This window comes from Hypanus sabinus, chromosome 2, assembly GCF_030144855.1.
Source record: "Hypanus sabinus isolate sHypSab1 chromosome 2, sHypSab1.hap1, whole genome shotgun sequence".
NCBI classification, from domain to species: Eukaryota; Metazoa; Chordata; class Chondrichthyes; order Myliobatiformes; family Dasyatidae; genus Hypanus; species Hypanus sabinus.
This window is the reverse complement of record NC_082707.1, coordinates 176,290,687-176,311,614: the sequence shown is the minus strand read 5'-3', so window position 1 is coordinate 176,311,614 and position 20,928 is coordinate 176,290,687. Positions and strand designations below refer to the sequence as shown.

The 20,928-nt window shown below is 43.2% G+C and overlaps 1 protein-coding gene across 1 annotated transcript in view; it reads right to left on the bottom strand.

Annotated features, from left to right (window-relative positions):
* The window catches only part of snapc1b (small nuclear RNA activating complex, polypeptide 1b), a 38,397-nt gene extending 19,075 nt beyond the window's left edge, over positions 1-19,322 (bottom strand). Inside the window, exons 1-5 of the mRNA XM_059960022.1 lie at positions 19,129-19,322; positions 17,061-17,224; positions 1,937-2,096; positions 1,246-1,386; positions 65-172 (exon numbers count right to left, since the gene is read on the bottom strand). Of these exons, the coding sequence (XP_059816005.1) occupies positions 65-172; positions 1,246-1,386; positions 1,937-2,096; positions 17,061-17,188 (537 nt within the window). The 5' untranslated portion in view covers positions 17,189-17,224; positions 19,129-19,322. The remainder of the gene's footprint in view (positions 1-64; positions 173-1,245; positions 1,387-1,936; positions 2,097-17,060; positions 17,225-19,128) is intronic.
* Between the last annotated feature and the right edge of the window lie 1,606 nt (positions 19,323-20,928).

The following is a 20,928-nucleotide window of genomic DNA, read 5'->3' as shown; positions in this document are numbered from 1 at the left end:
CTCTTCCAAATAACTGCCCATATGTCGATTTTTCAATCCAAGTCATTCCCCATTTAGATCATACCTCTAAAGCTTCAGCACTAATAAGCTCGGACACCAAATTAGACTTTTCCCGGAAGTTCTCATTAACATCATCATTGGGTAATTTTTTCCTCTTTCTATTGTAAGTTAGCTGAAAAAGAAACAAAAAGGAATTTATCAGCTATTTTTAAACTAATTCAATCTTACTGATGTATCATTATCCAGTTTGGGAATGAAACTGTAATGGAACTGAGGCATCACAGTAGTGTACTGGTTAGCACAATGCTTTACAGTCAATTCTCGCCACTGCCTGTTAGGAGTTTGTACGTTCTCTCCATGACTGTATGGGTTTCCTGCAGGTGCTCCGGTTTCCTCCCACAGTACCGGTTGGTTGGTCAATTGGTCAATGTAAATTGTCCTGTGATCAGGCTAGGATTAAATTGGGGGATTGCTGGGAGGCGTAGCTTGGAGAGGCAGAAGGGCCTATTCCATGCTGTATCTCAACAAACAAAAAATATAATGATCTGCACCTTGACCAGAGAAAAAAATATGCAAAGACTTTGCACTCCGATATAAAACTCCTCAATAGAGTAACAGAGTACCATGTAGTTCTGATTGCAACCACACCCTTTATATAATTTGGAATTGGTCACTGTGTAGAGGACACCAAGCGGGATTTTTTTTTCAGATTTCAGGAGAGGCTCATAGGCCGAGTTGTTTACTTGGGAGCAAAAAGACTGAAAGGAAGAACTTAACAGAGGTGTACAAAATTATATGGACATAGAAAAGTTAGAAAATGAGAAACTCTTCCCCTTAACAGAGTTGCCCATGACCAAAGGATGGGATTACAGTGAGGGGGTAGAATATTTAGAAAATATGAAGATTTTTGTTTTCACGAAGAAGATCATTGAAGTCTGGAAATCTGCCTGAAGGTGGAGTCAAGTATTCTTTAAAATTAAAATTGTATTTTGACAAGTCACAGAATAGAACACTACAATCAGTTGATGGTCAATGGGAACAATATAGATGGGTACTTAATAGCCAGCATGTACAAGGCAGTCTGAGGGTCTGCTTCAAGCTGTATACCTCCAATTATATGAATTTGATGAGGCTGATTCTTTTAAAATAGAAAAAGAACTGATGTATCTATTTAAATACTGATAAAACAACAGTTTGCAGACTTTTTAAGCTTTAATAAACTATAGAGCCTCAACTGGCACTTACCAATGTTGGCATTGCTGTGAAATGGAAGGCTTTGTCATTTAGAAGTTTTTTCAGAATATACACAGCATCAAAATGTTCTGCATTCACCATTTCTTCTTGGCAACTGACCACCTCATCCCAATTCTTCAATGCGATCCTTATCTGTAGAAAATAGACTGAATTGCTCATCATATAAATGTATTTTGGGCATTTTAGTTCAAACTCCATCATGATAGCCACATCAGGGAATAAAGAAAAAGTACTTACCTCCCAATTCCTCACATATTGCATAAACTATTCCTCACTTTAAAGGTGAGAAGATAAATTAGTTATGTGCAGTTAAACAGGAAAAAATAAATTGAATATATAGCAGAAATAGGATTTTGCAATGTCCAAAGTGTCAACTCTATATTTAAACTCCACAGATACCTCCTTGCGTCTCAATTCTTTTACATTTATCAACTTCTACTTGGGTTGTTCACCATCAATGCTATTTACTTTAACTATTATTTCCCACTGTGAATACAGCAGTTTTTTTTTCTCTCTGAATCACTTAGTATTTACAGGGGACTATTTCATATCTATGGGCCAGACTTGTGATGCCCCCACCTCTAAGTCCAAAATGTACAGGATAACCTCTACGGAATAGATACAGATATGCACTGATGGCTTAGAGTAATCAAACTCTCAGCAAGGTAAATCTGGCACATACCTTTTCCTTAGGTTGACAAAGCTGTGTATTGTACAGTCCATAAAGAAGGTATAAGCCTCCTAACCGGATCTGAAAGCTGTAAGGAGGGAAAAAGTATCGGCTTGCCAGAGCTAGTGCTTCCCTTGCGAAAGTCCTCCTGTCAATTTTGCCCATTTTTCCACTGAAAGAAACAAATGTAAGAGGTACAACTTATATTCCTATCTACCTTAATATCATTAACAAATTCAGAATAATACTTATGGTCCTTTAATCCAATTCACTTATACAAGTTCTAAAAAGTTGAGGGCCTTGGAATTGACCGCTTGAATTTACCACTCATTGTATCTCAACAACCAGAAAAGACATACTGATGTCAACTTCAATTCCACAGAAATAACCATATCAATGTTAACTCCCATTCCCATTCCAATATGTTGGTCCACGGCCTCCTCTTCTGTTATGATGAGGCCACACTCAGGATGAAGAAGCAATGCCTCACATTTGATCTAGGTAGCCTCTAACCTGACAGAATAAACAATGATTTCTCCAACTTCTGGTGATTATTTTCCCCCTCCCTTTTCCCTCTTATTCATTTCCCCACTCTGGGCCCCATCTTACCTCTTCTCCTCACCTGCCTATTACCTCCCCCTTCCCTTTCGCCCATGGTTCACATTCCTCTCCTATCAAACTCCTTCTCCAGCCCTGTACCTTTTCAACCTCTCCCATCACAACTTCTTACTTCATATCCTTTCTCCCACCCACCTAGCTTCACCCATCACCTTCAAGACAATAACAATAGACAATAGAAGTAGACCATTCGGCCCTTTGAGCCTGCACCGCCATTCTGAGATCATGGCTGATCATCTACTATCAATACCCAGTTCCTGCCTTGTCCCCATATCCCTTGATTCCCCTATCCATAAGATACCTATCTAGCTCCTTCTTGAAAGCATCCAGAGAATTGGCCTCCACTGCCTTCCAAGGCAGTGCATTCCAGACCCCCACAACTCTCTGGGAGAAGTTTTTCCTTAACTCTGTCCTGAATGATCTACCCCTTATTCTCAAACCATGCCCTCTGGTACTGGACTCTCCCAGCATCTGGAACATATTTCCTGCCTCTATCTTGTCCAATCCCTTAATAATCTTATATGTTGCAATCAGATCCCCTTTCAATTTCCTTAATTCCAGCGTGTACAACCTCTCTGCGTAAGACAGTCCGTAAACCTCTCTAACCTCTCTGCGCAATCCCAGGAATTAACCTCGTGAATCTACGCTGCACTTCCTCTATAGCCAGGATGTCCTTCCTTAACCCTGGAGACCAAAACTGTACACAATACTCCAGGTGTGGTCTCACCAGGGCCCAGTACAAATGCAAGAGGATTTCCTTGCTCTTGTACTCAATTCCCTTTGTAATAAAGGCCAACATTCCATTAGACTTCTTCACTGCCTGCTGCACTTGCTCATTCACCTTCAGTGACTGATGAACAAGGACTCCTAGATCTCTTTGTATTTATCCCTTACCTAACTTTACACCGTTCAGATAATAATCTGCCTTCCTGTTCTTACTCCCAAAGTGGATAACCTCACACTTATTCACATTAAACATCATCTGCCAAGTATCTGCCCACTCACTCAGCCTATCCAAGTCACCCTGAATTCTCCTAACATCATCACGACACACTCCCACCCAGCTTAGTATCATCAGCAAGTTCAATGCCTTCATCTAAATCGTTGATGTAAATCGTAAACAGCTGTGGTCCCAATACCGAGCCCTGTGGTACCCCACTAGTCACCACCTGCCATTCCGAGAAACACCCATTCAGTGTTACCCTTTGCTTTCGATCTGCCAACCAGTTTTCTATCCATGTCAATATCTTCCCCCCGATGCCATGAGCTCTGTTTTTACCCACCAATCTTCTATGTGGGACCTTATCAAATGCCTTCTGAAAATCGAGGTACACTACATCCACTGGATCTAGCCTTGTCTAACTTCCTGGTTACATCCTTGAAAAACTCCAATAGATTAGTCAAGCATGATTTGCCCTTGATAAATCCATGCTGGCTCTGCCCAATCCTATCAATGCTATCTAGATATGCCACTATTTCATCTTTAATAATGGACTCTAGCATCTTCCCCACTACTGATGTTAGGCTGACAGGAGGATAGTTCTCTGTTTTCTCCCTCCCTCCTTTCTTAAAAAGTGGGGTAACATTAGCCATTCTCCAATCCTCAGGAACTAATCCTGAATCTAGGGAACACTGGAAAATGATTATTAATGCATCCGCAATTTTCAGGGCCACCTCCTTTAGTACCCTAGGATGCAGACCATCTGGACCTGGGGATTTGTCAGCCTTCAGTCCCCTCAGTCTACTCATCACCGTTTCCTTCCTAATGTCAATCTGTTTCATTTTCTGTTACCCTATGTCCTTGGCCCATCCATACATCTGGGAGATCGCTTGTGTCTTCCCTAGTGAAGGTAGATCTAAAGTCTTTATTAAATTCTTCTGCCATTTCTGTTTCCCATAACAATTTCACCCAATTCATTCTTCAAGGGCCCAATATTGTTCTTAACTATCTTCTTTCTCTTCACATACCTAAAAAAGCTTTTGCTATCCTCCTTTATATTCCTGACTAGCTTGCGTCGTACCTCATTTTTTTCTCCCCGTATTGCTTTTTTAGTTAAGTTCAGTTCTTCCTTAAAAATTTCCCAATCATCTGTCCTCCCACTCACCTTAGCTCTGTCATATTTCCTTTTTTTTAATGCTATGCAATCTCTGACTTCCTTTGTCAACCACTGTGGCCCCTTTCCCCCCTTTGAATTCTTCCTTCTCCGGGGGGATGATCTGATTTTGCACCTTGTGCATTATTCCCAAGAATACCTGCCATTGCTGTTCCACTGTCTTTTCTGCTAAGATATCCGTCCAGTTAACTTTGGCCAGCTCCTCCCTCATGGTTCCACAGTTTCCCCTGTTCAACTGCAACACTGACATCTCTGATCTGCCCTTATCCTTCTCAAATTGCAGATAAAAACTTATCATGTTATGGTCACTACCTCCTAATGGCTCCTTTACTTCAAGATCGCTTATCAAATCCTGTTCATTACACAAGACTAAATCCAGAATAGCCTTGTCCCCGGTCGGCTCTCGTACAAGCTGTTCCAAGAATGCATCCCGTAGGCACTCTGCAAACTCCCTATCCTGGGGTCCAGCACCAACCTGATTCTCCCAGTTCACCTGCATGTTGAAATCCCCTATAACTACTGCGACATTACCTTTGCCACATGCCAATGTTAACTCCCTATTCAACTTGGACCCAATATCCATGCTACTGTTTGGTGGCCTGTAGACAACACCCATTAGGGTCTTTTTGCCCTTACTGTTCCTCAGTTCTATCCACACAGACTCTACTTCTCCTGATACTATGTCCCCCCTTGCAAAGGACTGAATCTCATTCCTCACCAACACAGCCACCCCAGCCCCTCTGCCCACATTTCTGTCCCCACGATAGCATGTATACCCTTGTACATTCATTTCCCAGGTCTGATCTCCCTGCAGCAATGTCTCCATTATCCCAACATCATAGTTACCCATTCGCACCTGAGCTTCAAGCTCATCCGCCTTATTTCTGACACTTCGTGCATTCAAATATAGAATTTGTAGCCCACTTCTCTTCTCTGTTTAAATCGCTGCCTATTGTGCTTAACCCAGCTCCCCAAACTCCCATCAGGCTATACGCCCCTTGAATTTTGTTGTCCTTCCTAAATTTACTTATTCTTTCTGCACATTTAACTCCATGTTCCGTCAGACCATCCCTCTGTACATGTCCTCCTTATCACTTGTTCTGCCTCACCTTTCTCTACTACACACTTAATATTCCAGAACTGTGTAGTCCCCATGTCCTTTATTCTTCATCTCGCTATCCTCTCTCACATTCTGGATCCCTGCCCCCTGCAAATTTAGTTTAAACCCCCCCCCCCCCGAGAAGTACTAGCAAACTTTCCTGCAAGAACTGCAAGAATGTTAGCACCGCTCCAGTTCAGGTGTAAACCGTCCCCTCAGAACAGATCCCACCTTCCCTGGAACAAAGCCCAATTATCTAAAAACCTGAAGCCCTCCCTCCTGCACCATCCTCTCAGCCACGTATTAATCCTTCTGTTCCTTGCCTCACTCGCACGTGGCACAGGTAGCAATCCTGATATTGTTACCCTGGAGGTCCTGCCCCTCAGCTTCGCACCTAACTCCCTGAACTCACTACTCAGGACCCCCTCACTTATCCTACCCACGTCGTTGGTCCCTACATGGACCACAACATCTGGGTTCTTGTCCTCCCTCTCGAGAATAACCTGCACCCGATCTGAGATGTCCCAGACCCCGGCACAGGGAGGCAACATACCATCCGAGACTCCTGATTTTCCCCACAAAATCTCCTATCCGCCCCCCTGACTACAGAATCCCCTATCACTACCGCCCTCTTCTCTTCCCTCCTCCATTTCCACTCCCCCAAGCATCTTACTCTGGCATCTTCTTTTCCAGTCCTGAAGAAGGATCTCGGCCCAAAACATCAACTCTTTATTCATTTCCACAGATTCTGCCTGACCTGCTGAGTTCCTCCAGCATCTTGTGCCTGTTGTACTGCTGCCTATTCTCTCTTTCCTGTTAGCTACCCAATCCAGTTATGACCTCCAAGCTAAAGCTTTTTAGCTTTAATTGTCATGCAACCATCCATGAATACCCCTGAATATAGGCAAATAAAACAGCATTGCTCCAGGGCCAAAATGCAAAAGCATAGTGCCACAGGACACAGCGCAAGGCACAAATAGCAAATATAAGACAGCAGTGAAATGCAGTCGCACAAAAAAGGCTAAGTCCCCGAGGTAGAATGTTGCAGCAGTCTACCTTCTTGGCTTCTGCCGAGTTAACACTGGAGAGCAGCATCAAATCCAGCAAACGCCATGCCACACCACCTCTGGAGCACACCAACACTTCTCTGCTGGGTGGCTGCAAACAGCAAGCCCACACTTTGAGGCCAACTCCTTGCTACGATTGAGGCCAGGCAGTCCCCCACTGTCCACACCTGCCACTCACCAATAAAAGTGAATCAGACTTGCAGCACTCCACGCTACCAATGTCCAAAAGGGTCTTGTGATCACTAAGACAATCGCTTGTTATTAAGACAGCACACTGCCTTTGCGCACCAACTCCTCTCTGTTGCAGGTAGTGTCGTGGTTTCTCGTGCCCCACAAACGACCAGGAGATGCAGAAGATTCTTCAAGAAGTATTATACTTTAATTTGCAAATCAAAGCTGAGACAGTCATTAAGTAGTCGCTGATTGCCCACCGATCCTGGTACATAGCATTTTTTATAGCCATCTCCTGGTTTAGTTGTATTAGCATATCCAATCAGTCTATAGTTGTGTATCACATCTGCCACTATTGTTTCTACCCATTGACTTAATCATGTTCTAATCTACATCTCTTAGCTACCTCTCATTAACACACCATTGTCTTCTACATTCTTAAGATTTCATTCTCTACTAAATTGGATACATGCATAGCAAATATGCAAAGTTCAAAGCTGTCTACATAGTTTTGATTACACAGCAAACAATGCAACTTTTATACTCCAATATATCCCAGAGAAAGAAGACTTAAGAGTCCGCGCACAAAAGCCCCAATGAACTCAAACCCTTATTCCCAAATCTCGGGTTAAACCATAATTTTCTGTGCCAAGACCTCAAAGTATTCTCTCCCTGTTACCCTGGGCCGCTGAGCCAAAAACCTGTCCCTCTGTACCTGAGACAGGGCAAAAGACTCATAAGCCCTTACAATCTACTGCCACACTGTCGTTTTGCTCTTGTTCATCCTGCAGGTGTTGTAGGCTGTAACAATACATTTTCGGTGTTTCTTTCTCCACTAAGCTTGCTTCAGTAATTGCCACGAGCATCGGAAATTGTTTGGTTGCAGCACGCACTACAAGAGACTTGAGACAAGGAAGAAAACAGCACAGCACAAGCGCACAGCTCAACAATACAATACTGACAGTTATTGCTATTTTAGTCAGCCATGCTCCCCATCCTCCGAGTCTACTTTCTAACCAGTCAAAAGACTGATGTCCGAACCCTGCATTCTGTTTGACCTCTGTTCACAGATTCTTTAATTTATTCATTGCTCTGGTGAAAGACCCTTCTGGGCTAGTATTGTTCGGTATGAAAGTGCAGCATTTTTCTCCAAACATCACACAAACTCCTCCTTTTTCTGCCAACAGCCAGTCCAATGTTTTCAGGGTTCCATTAATTCTCTCTACCATGCCCTGTGACTGAGAGTGGTATACACATCCAAATCTTTGCTTTTTCCTCAGTACCAATTTGACCACTTTCTGGATAAAAGCTGAACCATTGTCTGAGCTAACTTCTGTAGGTATTCCAAACCTTAGGATCATTTCATTGTCAGAGATTTTACCACTGTCTTTGCCCCTTGATCTCTTGAAGGTACCGCCTCCACCCATCTGCTAAATCGATCAATTACTACCAGCATGCATCTTTTCCCTCTCACTGTCTTTTTCATGTCTACGTAATCGATCACTAGATGTTTAAACGATCCTTCAGGTACAGGAATGTGACCTATTGGGGTTGTAATTCACTTCCAAATATTATTCTGTGCGCATACCTCGCACTGTGACAAGACAAAATCCACTGAAGCCTGTAAATAAGGTGACCAAAAACCATCCTCCTTTATTTTCTTTATCACTTCCCCCCTTGCACAATGGTCAATCCCATACGCTTCTGAAATCAGAATCGTCAGTAGAGGGGTGGGCGCTACCAACAAACCATCTTCCGTGCTCCACAAGCCTTCCGGGTTCTGCTTGGCCTCCCTTCGTCTCCACATTCGTCTGTTCTGCCAAAGTTGCCTTACCTTGTATTTCAATTAGGTCCTCTACCATAGGTTCTGGAGCTAGGCTTATCTGGGGGGCAATGACAGCTGAGGTACATCCAGACACTTTTCTGGCTGGCTTGTCCATAGCTTGATTTCCCTTTGTTATTACTTCATTTCCCTCTTTATGTGTCTGGCATTTTACTATACCCAATGCTTTAGGTTTCATTATGGCTTTTATTAAGTCTAGAATTTGCTGACAATGTTGTATGGGATCTCCACTGCTTTTTTTAAAACCTCTCTGTTTCCACACTGCCCCGCATATGCCGAATCAGTATAGATGTCTACTTTCTCACCTTCCATCATTTCACACGCAGCTGTCAGGGCTTTGATTTCCGCTAGTTGGGCGGAACACGGTTGGAACACCTTATATCTCCACTGATCTTGCTACACTACTGAGAACCCTGCATGATTTCCATCCATAATCCCTGTAACAAGAGCCATCTATGCACAGAACCTTTTTAACTGCATCCTCTAGTGCGGGGGTCGGCAACCCGCGGCTCCAGAGCCACATGCGGCTCTTTTACCTCTGTGCTGCAGCTCCCTGTTGCTTTGGGAAATAATTGGTCTTTTGCAGCATCCGCGCCCATGGGGGCCAGGTTGAGGGAGGCTTAAAAGCAAGGCTGTTTAGTTCGAATAAAGTTATTCGACTGCAGTTTACTGACTGTGTGAGCACACCGCTACAACGTGTTTTTATCGCTATTAATATACATCACCACTGCCAATGCCTGACACCCGTCAGTGCGCGATTTCTTTAATTTTTCGATCCAAGGTAGGCCAACTATGGAGAATTCTAAAAAAAGAAAAGTGACTGAAGAAAACAGAACGTTTAATGATACGTGGACAGATTCATTTGCTTTCACTGCTGACGAGACTGGTTTACCGGTATGCTTAATATGCAATGAGAAACTAGCAAACAACAAAAAGTCAAATGTTGCAAGGCATTTCTAGAATAAACATGCAGCCTTTGCTCAAAAATATCTGGATGGAGATGAGAGAAAAAAAGCCATTTCGGAACTGATGCGGAAGGTTGATCTGAGCAAAAATCATTTCAAGCAATGGATGAAGTCCGGAAAACCAACAACATACGCTAGTTATATTGCCGCTCAGGAAATAGTCAGGCACGGGAAGCAGTTTACAGATGGTTAATATATAAAAGAATCTTTCATTAAGATTTCTGAACATCTATTCACGGACTTCAAAAACAAGAGTGAAATTGTGCAGAAAATCAGGGATATGCCCCTCTCTGCAAAGACTGTCAAAGACAGAACCATAAAAATGGCAGAAGACATCACAAGACAGCAAATTAAAGACATCAATTCAGCTGTGGCCTACTCGATTGCCTGTGACGAGACTAAAGACAAAGGTGATATTGAACAAATAGCGTTGTTCTGCCGGTATGTAAACTCTGCCGGGCCACAGGAAGAACTGATTGAGTTGATACCTCTAAAAGACCAAACACGGGGGGAGGACATCTGTGAGGTTGTTTAAGAGCCAAAGGAATAAAGACTACCCACCTGGTGTCAGTAGCTACTGATGGGGCACCGAATATGACGGGAACGCACAAGGGAATTGTGGCTTTACTGCATAAGTCGCTGGACAGAAAGCTGCTGATTTTTCACTGCATCTTGCACCAAGAGGCACTGTGCGCTCAAACATTTCCTCCGGAATGCACAGAAGTAATGGATGTTGTCATTCAGATTGTCAATAAAATAATGGCAAAAAGTTTAAATCACCGTCAATTCCGTTTGTTACTGGACGAGCTGGAAAGCGCATATTCTGATCTCCTGCTGCACAACAAAGTCCGGTGGCTGTCCAGAGGGGAGGTGCTGAAACGCTTTGTCGCGTGTCTGGAAGAAGTGAAAACTTTCCTGGGCAGCAAAGGGCTGGAAAAGCTACACTTCATGGTAGACATGACAGCGCACCTGAACACGCTGAACACAGCTCTTCAGGGGAAAGGACGTACAGCCCTACACATGTTGGAGGATGTTTTGGCATTCGAGCGCAAGTTGACAGTGCTTGCCAGAAATTGACTGAAAGGCACTTTGTCTCACTTCCCCAATTTGAGAGAGTTCAAATAAGGTCACGACATGATAAGTTCAGAGTATTTACATTCTGCAATCATCGTAATGCAAACTTCGTTTGGGAAACGCTTCTGTGAGTTCAGAGAGGAAAAAAAACACATTATCCTTCCCGGTCACTCCCCTAAGCATCGATTCATCTCTACTGAATACGACTGCATTGGCAGGTGTGAGTAAACCTGATCTTGAGATGGAACTGGCCGAAATAGCCGACAAAGACATGTGGGTGTCCAAGTTTAGACGCTTGACAGCAGAACTTGAAGATGTTGCCCGTCAGAAGGCCGTTCTTGCTCAGAATCACAAATGGAGTGATATTGAAAACCTCCCAAAAGCGGACAAACTTGTGTTCGAAACATGGAATGCTATCCCCGACATTTATGTAAACATAAAAAAGTATGCGCTTGGTGTCCTGTCGATCTTTGGATCCACGTATGTATGTGAGCAGGTGTTCTCCAACATGAACTTTATTAAAAACAAACATCACGCACGCCTCACAGATGACAGCTTGCAATCCTGTGTAAAGATGAAGGTGACGTCATACAGCCCTGATGTGCAGATGCTGTGCACTGAGGTCCAGGAGCAGAAATCCCATTAACCAAGTATGATACATATTTTAATTGCCTATTATTTTAGGAATATTCATATTTTTTCATTGTTCAGTGAAATAGTCCTTTTATTTTTCAGGTTGACAGCTGGCTGACGTTATTTTTGGTTTGCGGCTGGCGGAAAATTTAAGTTCAGCGTTTTTCATAAATACAAGAAGAACTCAAATAGACATTGAGTATTTTACTTAAAAGTAACCTTCAACCCAACGTCTTTTTTTCGGAGTTCAAAATGTTTTTGTTGCATGCAGAAATGTAATTTCGTTTTCTCTGCAGGAGTTCATCAATTTCATAAATGCAACACATTATAGTTTGTTTATACATAGCATAAAGACAAAAAAAACGTTGTATGCAGTGTTATTTCATTTTAAATGTCAAACGGGTTTTGCGGCTCCCAGTGTTTTCTTTTCTGTGGGAAACGGGTCCAAGTGGCTCTTTCAGTGGTAAAGGTTGCTGACCCCTGCTCTAGTGGTTCTGACCGTAAATCTGCTCTCAATTTGGCAAATGCCACCGTCTTTCCTACACAATCATGGGGTTCTCCTTCATAGCCCAAAGGGACAAAATCGGCTATATTACTGGCAGTGCATCTCTGTATGGTTATGTCTGGAAATGTCAATAGCATCTGATACGCTGCTATCCTGGCTGGTGTCAGCACAAATTTCCCTCTTTCCAGCAACTCTGCTACTTTGTGGTGTGTGCACAGTCACAGGATAGCCCAGGGTTACAGATGATGCCTTTTCATATGCATAGTACAGCGCCGCCAATCCCTGATAACAGGGTGAATACTCCTGAGCCACCTCATCTAGTCTCATACTGTAGTATGCTATCGGCTGCTTTGCTTTTCCTGTGCCTGTCTCTTGTGTTAGAACCGCTGTGACATAACCCTCCTGTCGGTTGGATACATAACAAATGAAAAACCTTCTCGTAGTCAGGCAAAGCTAATGCTGGTGCTGACTGCAATTCCTGCTTAATAGTATTGAAAGCTGTCTCCGCCTCTCCATTCCACTGTAAGCCGTTCTTCAAATTTGTATATCCTGCTTCTTTCATTATCTTTCTCAAAGGTGCCACAATCTCAGCATATTCTCCTATCCAATCTGAGCTGTACCCTGCCATTCCCAAAAACGTCATCATCTGCCCTACAGTCTGGGGTTTGGGAGCCTTAGTTATTGCCTCAATCTGATCTGGTGCTATCGCCTTCACTCCCTTGGATATTACCCTGCCTAAGAATTCCACTTGCTGCGTGCAAAATTGCAGTTTCATTTTGGATATTTATGTCCTCCGTGCGCCAGCTTCTCTAACAGAGTTATAGTGTCCTGCTCACACTATTCCTTACTGTGGGAGCAAATCAACAGGTCATCCACATACTGTAACAATGTACTTTCCAATGGTATGCCCTCTAGGTCTGCCTTCAACACCTGATTAAAAACGTGTGGTGAATGTTTAAATCCTTGCGGCATTCTGGTATAGGTATACTGAGCACCTCTGTAAGTAAATGCAAACAGATACTGACACTGGTCGGCCAGAGGAATGCTGAAGAAAGCCGAACACAAATCAATCACTGAAAAGTAACTTGCTTCTGGTGGAACATTAGTCAAAAGCGCATGTGGGTTGGGGACTACCGCTGGCCAGTCCTCTACCACATCATTTACCGCTCGCCAATCATGCACCAATCTCCACTTAGGTTTATCTGCTTTTAAGACCGGCAGCAACTGGGTATTGCATGGACTGTTTGTTCTTTTAAGCACTCCTATTTCAAACAACCCCTGCAGTTGATGCTATTCCCTCTTCTGCTTCTGGTCTTAGAGGGTATTGTGGTCTCCTGGGTGGAATTTCCCCTTTTTTCAGCCTTATTTCCACCGGACTAGCTGTTTTTATTTTCCCTACATCCGTGTCATGCTGTGACCACAGAATAGACGGCAACTCATCTAACCTTTTATCTTTCTGCTGGCCTCTTTCCTTTCCCAGCAATGGCATATGTGGTTGGGGAATTGTTTCGACCTCTCTCACTGTCCCTACCATATCTACACTTACCACTATTTTAATGCAATTGTTGTCTTCTGATATCCACACCTCTGGCGTGATTTTCCTCCACACTGTTACGGTTTCAACACTCTTAACTAAGGGTCCTAAGTCTTTAGAATGATATCCCTTGTTTACCAACAACGTTACATGGGGTGCAGCCTCCAGTATCCTGTACCATTTTCCTAAAAAGGTGTTCCACTTAACTTGTAAAGCTGCCCCTTGCTTTCCAATTATCACAGCCTCCCCTTCCAGGTGCTGCTGGGTACATGTCTCCAGGTGCCATCTTTCCTCTAACTCCCTGTTCTGAGTCTCGTCAAAAATCACTGTACAATGTAGCTCAGATTTGGGCATTACAGCCCTGGGTAATATAGCATGCACACCCTTTTTCCATTTTTCCCAGATTTCCTGAATCTGATCTGCGATGTCTCCTATCCAAAAGACATTAGCCTTCTTGTCTTCTCGCACTATCAATTGAGCCCCTGCTCTTTCCACACTCAGCCCATTTCTGGTGCATTCTAATTTTAATTCCAGTTTCAATAAGGCATCTCTGCCTAACAAATTAATCGGAGTTCCTTTAAATACTAGCACCGGCAAAACAATTCCTTTATTTCCCATTCTCAACTGCACTGGAGCCGTGCACTGTGTCAACTGTGTTTTCCTCGAGAACCCTACCGTCTTAATAAACTTTCCTGACATGGGAAGGTGAAGGGCATACTGTGGCTGTACACAAGTGTACGTGGCTCCAGTATCTATCATCATTGGTGTCAGTTGCCCTTCTAACATAACCTGAACAATGGGTTCCTCATCTGCCTCCCTTGTTATCATTGGGTAATGTCCCTTCCCACTCAAGTTCTCGGGGCACCCCTAATACCTCGCATAGGGGTTCACAGGTCCGCTTGGGCCTATGGGGGCTGGTCCTTGGCTAAACTTTAGTTCCCTTCTTATCGGTTCCTGCTGGTGTGTGACAGGCCATGGTGTAAACGGACAATCTCTTCTCATGTGACCTGGCTGATTACATCCCCAGCACAGTCTCTCTACCTCTCTTTCCCCCTGTTTCCTCACTGGTCCCCTCTGCCCATAGCTCCTCTGTCCCCCTCCTTGGGACTTCCAGTCCTGTCTGGGCTGTTTGAATTTAGTCTGATCATTTCTATGGTATAACCGATACTCCTCATACTCCTTTTCCTCTCTCAAGTATTTCATCTGTTCAATCTCTTCTTTCATTTCTCTCTTTGCCTGTTCCACCTTTATCCTTTCTGCCTGTATCTCCTTCCATATCGCCGCTTTTTCCTTCTCGTATTGTCTTTTCTTTTCCTCTTCATTATCCCAAACTTGTACTTCTCCCTGCATGTTTACTGTTCTCGTCAGCAGGGGGCACTGCTTAGGGGTTCCATCCTCATTATAGGGAGGGGGCTTTTCTGTTTCTTTCGCATCCGGGTACGGAGCTGAAACTTCTCACTGTACCTTCCTCTCTCTCGAGCAGGCTGTTTCTCCAACACCTTAGTGTCTTCCTCTCTTGTAATGAATATTCTACCTGTCCTCCTCAGCCTTCCTCCGTTCTGAAGTGTTTCAGCACTTCCATTTCTCGTTCTCTTTTTTGTCCTCTTTTCTTAGATTTATCTTTTGGTTTGTAATTTTTAATTAGTGCCTCCATTTCTTCGCACAAGCTTACATCAAATGTTCCTTCTCTTAGCCATTTTGTGACCAGGTTTTTGGTTCTCTTTTCCCATTTTTCTGAAGTTTTTGTGATCTCATATTTATTTACTGGGATTTTTTGCTCTGAATCTCTACTGCCGTTCCTTTACCTGTCATGTTATTCTCTCTTCTTAAGGTATTTCAGAGATTCACAGTTGTTTACTGGATAATATTATTTACTCTAATTCTATGCCTAGTCTATCGTCTATCTACCAGCGCTTTAAACTATACATTGGACTGTCCTTGTTTCCTATTCTGTTCTGCCCGTACAGACCACTATTCAGAGCGGTATCCACAGGACTTTCTCTTTGCACCTCGTCTATTCAGACCCTTATCTCTTAAGGCGGTATCCATGAGGATTTTCTCTATTTTCCTTTCCCTGCCCATTCAGACCTTTGTTTCATACGAAGCTGTAATCCACAGGGATTTTCTCTATGAACCACATCTATTCAGACCCTTATCTCTTAAGGCGGTATCCACGAGGATTTTCTCTATTTTCCCTTTCCCTGCCCGCTCAGACCTTCATCTCATACGAGGGGGACAGGGATTTACCAACACTACGTGGAAATTTTCTTACTTATTAACTTATTTGTACTTACCCTCACTGCAGTGTTCTTGATCAATCCTCTGAGCCCCGTTAACCCCGATTCTGCCAGATTCTTTGGACCGGAGAGACCCTTCGCAGTGGTTCCACACTTCTGAGACTCCAAGACCTCCCCAAAGCCAACAGAATTCTTAGTCCAAATTGTTGCAAAAAGCGCTTACCTTTTGTTTGGGTGCACCCTTAATTCTGTTAGCCTTGTGGGGGTCCCTAGAGGACTGGGAAGCGTCCCCAATCTGCCGTTTCCTTTCCGCGGGTCTCTTTCCGGTCCTGCCGCGGTCGCCAATTTTGTTGTGGTTCCTCGTGCCCCACAAATGACCAGGAGATGCAGAAGATTCTTCAAGAAGTATTACACTTTAATTTGCAAATCAAAGCTGAGACAGTCAGTCGCTGATTGCCCACCAATCCTTGTACATAGCATTTTTTGGAGCAATCTCCTGGTTTAGTTGCATTAGCATATCCAATCGGTCTATAGTTGCGTATCACAAGTACATCCGCCACTATTGTAGAAGACTTAATCATGTTCTAATCTACATCTCTTAGCTACCTCTCATTAACACACCATTGTCTTCTACATTCTTAAGATTTCATTCTCCTACTAAATTGGATACATGCATAGCAAATAGCAAGTTCAAAGCTGACTACATAGTTTTGATTACACAGCAAACAATGCAACTTTTATACTCCAATAGTAGCAGCATGGTCCACACTAAGTCCAGCTCCCTTAGTTTCTCCTGCAACAAACAACTCTCTGATGGGGTACAGAACTCTCTGATGGGGTACAGAACTTTAAGTTCCAAATGTCCAGCAAGGTCTAGCGATAGTGAAAAAAAATTGTTTAAAAAAAAGACAATAAAACCTTTGGTTGGCCCCAGAGAAGTCGCTACGTCTGAAAACGCCATCTACTTACTGTAAGTTTTAATTTCCACAATAACTTTTGATGAAGCTCCTTATTAAATGCTTTCAGGTATTATTCATCAACTTCTTCACTTTTATTCTCATACACATTAATACTTTAATTTCTCTTTCATAAAAAAACAGTCCACTAATGAAATGTACTCAGTAGAATCAGATGAGAAATGGATCTGTCTCAAATTAAATACACTTCACGGCTATTTATACTGTTGATGGTCATGACGTCAGCCATTTGGGCATCGACATCTTTGTAAATGCAAACCTTAATCACTGAATTAACATCTTAAAAGTAGAATTCTTACTAAAAGATAGTGGAGAACTTCATGTCTCGCCAGATGGCAGAGAACTCCTCATAGCGCACACTTCCAGTTTGCTGAAAGCGCAGAAGCAACCTTTCATAATCAGTTTTCAAACCAGCTGTTAGTGACATGGTTCCCTCTTCTACAGCTCTTCAGTCTGAGACACCCTGAGGACAAGATTAAAATGAAAGACATCTTAGTGTATGGAGACTGCATCAACAACGTGTGTACATGCACCCAACTCTCTTTTAAAATAACATCAAGAGATGCTTGGCTCAGTGAGTTTATCCAACAAGCTTCTGGACCATGTAGATCAGAAAAGTTCAGTGACAAATTCCATGGTAACTTGTGCAACTGTGGATGGGGGAAGAAAATGATACAGGAAACATTCAATAGGAAAAGCAGGCTGGCTTGTGCTGTAGTAGCCCTTGTTCAGAGAACAAAATAACCCAACTGGAAATGACTGCTAGAAAACTGAAAACTTGACCTGAGGTGACATTAAAAGGTCTGAAAATAGAATGAATTAACTAACTAGATGCAGAATGCATCCAACATGTATTTGCAATTACCCAAACAGAATAACTCAGTTCTTCACAATATATCATACCCAATTCAAAATATAGGGATATTCCAATGGCTACCAAAATGTGATTCTGCTATTTGTGGATGTGTGCATAGCCACTGCTCTACTATCCCTACCCTCATGACTGTGTGGCTACTATCAGCTCAAATGCCATCTATAAATTTGCCAATGACAAAACTGCAGATGGCAGAATCTCAGATGGTGACAAGGAGGCACACAGGAGTGATTAGATCAGCTGGTTGAACGGGGTCAAAGCAACAACCTCCGACCAAGAAACATTATGGACTTCAGGAAGGGAAGATCGGGAAAACACACACACAATCCTCATCGAGGGGGTCACCAGTGGAAAGGGTGAGCAAGTTCCTGGATGTGAACATCTTAAAAGATCTATCCAGGACCCAACGTATTGATGCATTCATGAAGAAGGCATGCCAGTGGCTATACTTTGGATTTTTTGGAGATTTGATACGTCACCAAAGATTAGCAAGTTTCCAAACATACTGAGGGGAACATTCTGATTGGCTGATTGGTGATGACCCGGTATTAAGTCTCTAATGCGCAGGATTGTAAAAAGTTGCAGAGGGATGGAGCCAGCTCCATCATGGGCACCAGCCTTGCATTATCGAGGACATCTGCAAAACACGGTGCCTTGAGAAGGCAGCATCCACCATTAAGGACCATTAAGGACCCTCACCATCCAGAACATGCCTTCTCATTACTACCCTCAGGGAGGAGGTATGGGGCCTGAAGACACACTCGTAACATTTTAGAAACAGCTTTTTCCCCTCCACCATCAGATTTCTTAATGGTCCATGAACACTGCCTCACTGTTTGGCTTTACTTCTTGCTTCATTTAGTTTTATATTTCTTACTGTAGCCTACAGTGTTGCTGCCTCAAAACAACAAATTGCACAGCATACATAAATCAGTGATAATAATCCCGATTCTGATACTCACGTATTCTCTGACCTTTCTCTACAAGGTTAAGTCACAAGATTTTAGTTTAAATCAAAATATTACTCTTCTAATTTGAAAGTTAAAAAGAATAGATCTACTAGTTGACAGCAAATAGTTAGAGAATGAAAGGACATTTAAACAGTGATGCTACTGTAAAATACCAAAAGCAACACACCAACTCACATTTTAGGTAGATTGCCAATATACAAACAAAAGTGCAGCCCTCCCCCAATAGCCACTTATGACTGCAAATGCAGAAATAGTTTCCCCGGCTATACATAACAATGTGCTACCACACTGCAATATTAGCCAATTTTTTCCAAACAAAACAATAAACACCCTGCATTTAGGGGGCTTTAATATCTCGGTTCTGAGAAAGAGATCAGAAACGAGCGGGACTGGTGGATCATGTCGGCGGGCACTGGCCCGTCTGTGCTAGAGGACTTCTCCGTGGTACCCGTGGTCATGCAAACCACTACAGTTCAACAACACGCGTGCCCGAGGATGCAAAGACAACGCAGCCACATTTACCTTTAAGGGACACCCTTACACGGAATTCCTTCAGGAATCGATTGAGGCTACTGCGGCGTGAAGCTTGAAGGTACCGAAGTCTCCACAGCAGTGTTTCCCGAGGAAAGACGAGTGCGGGGTCCGGGGAGCCGCCCGCCCCAGGGCCGACCCTCCTAGCGACGGCCAAACCAAGAGGGACGGAAGCTACGGTGTCGCGGACGGACCGAAACAGTGGCAGCGCCGCCTACGGGCGACAGAGAACGTGCAGAGCAAAAGGAAAGATCGTTTCTCAAAACCGCTCTAATAAACGTGGACTTAAACTAAAATGTTTCTCCAGCGTCGAGGAGGCCGGACTTCTCAACCTGGGATTCACGGTCCCCTCGCTTCCTGATAGAAGTCCCTGGTATAAAACGGGTTGCACTGAAAGAAACTAAGGAAAGCGATAAATAAGGAGACTCAGAAAACTGTTGATGCTGGAATCTGCAACGACAAGCCAGCTGCTGGAAGAACAGAGCATGTCGTGCAGAATCTGTGGGGGGGGGGAGGATTTGTTTCCTTCCCATAGATGCTGGTGATTCACAGAGCTCCTCCAGCAGAAATTTTTTTTGCAAGCATGAACGAACAATACAAGAAGAAGAGCAGGTGATTGTAACAAATTGACCCCTCCACTGTGCTTTGTCATACAATAAAATGACATCTAATCTTAGGCTTTTAAGATTTTTCTGTCCAACCTCTAGAACACTTGACTCATGTAGTCTCAACAACTATTTCAAAGTTCAAAGTAACTTTGAACTTTTAGATTTACTTTGAACTTTATATGGCACTATCAGAGGAAATATCCTCCAGAAATTACTCTTTCAGCCCCTTTAAAACTTTATATGTCTATATCAGAAACAAGAGAAAATCTGCAGGTGCTGAAAATAGATCACCTTTCCTTATAGAGAATAGAGGACCAACTTGTTCAGTGTGTCCTCTTAACCCAACAATCAGAATCAGAATCCTTTATTATCACCAGGTATGAGGACACATAGAGGGAATTTGATGCCAGTTTCCCTGAGCTCTCTGTACAGAATTAAAAGCAAACAAAAACAACAGTGCAAATAATCATAAGCTATATACAATGAGGTCCACCTCATTGAATATACAGGTGGATTGATTTATAATCAGCTAAAATTCAAGTGTTCATAAGACTGATGGCATACAGAAAGAAACTCCTGAATCCACATCAACGTGTATATACACCCATCTACATCCAACCTTGTATTCAGGACAGACCCTAGGCAACCACAGCCATGAGAATATCTTGAGAAGAAGACACCCAGAACAGGTGGACCCCATGGCAACCTGCTGCCTGGACCTATGAATAACAGCTTTGGCTGGCTTGGGCATATGCACATCAGCGCAAGGCACATGGGCATACATTCTGCCATGTCCTCTAATTCACTGACATAAGAAAGGCTCTCAAAGTAAATCAGTGATAAATCAAAATCTCAATTAAATCAATGGCAAACTAGGTAAATCTCTTCAAGGAGAATGAAAGCAGCGCCGGTTTGGTTAAAGGGGCTAAACTAAACTTAAATACTAATAACGAAAGCTCAGTAAAACAAAATTGAAATTTAAATCAAAATAATTGCAAATACTTTTCTCAGGGCGGGAGAGACTAGAAGTTTTTTTTTGACTTGGAGCAAGAAGGCTGCGGGTGAATGGCTAAGGCGGGGGTCGGCAACCCGCGGCTCCGGAGCCACATGTGGCTCTTTTACGTCTGTGCTGCGGCTCCCTGTTGCTTTGGGAAATAATTGGTTGTGGCGACCCTTTTCCTGG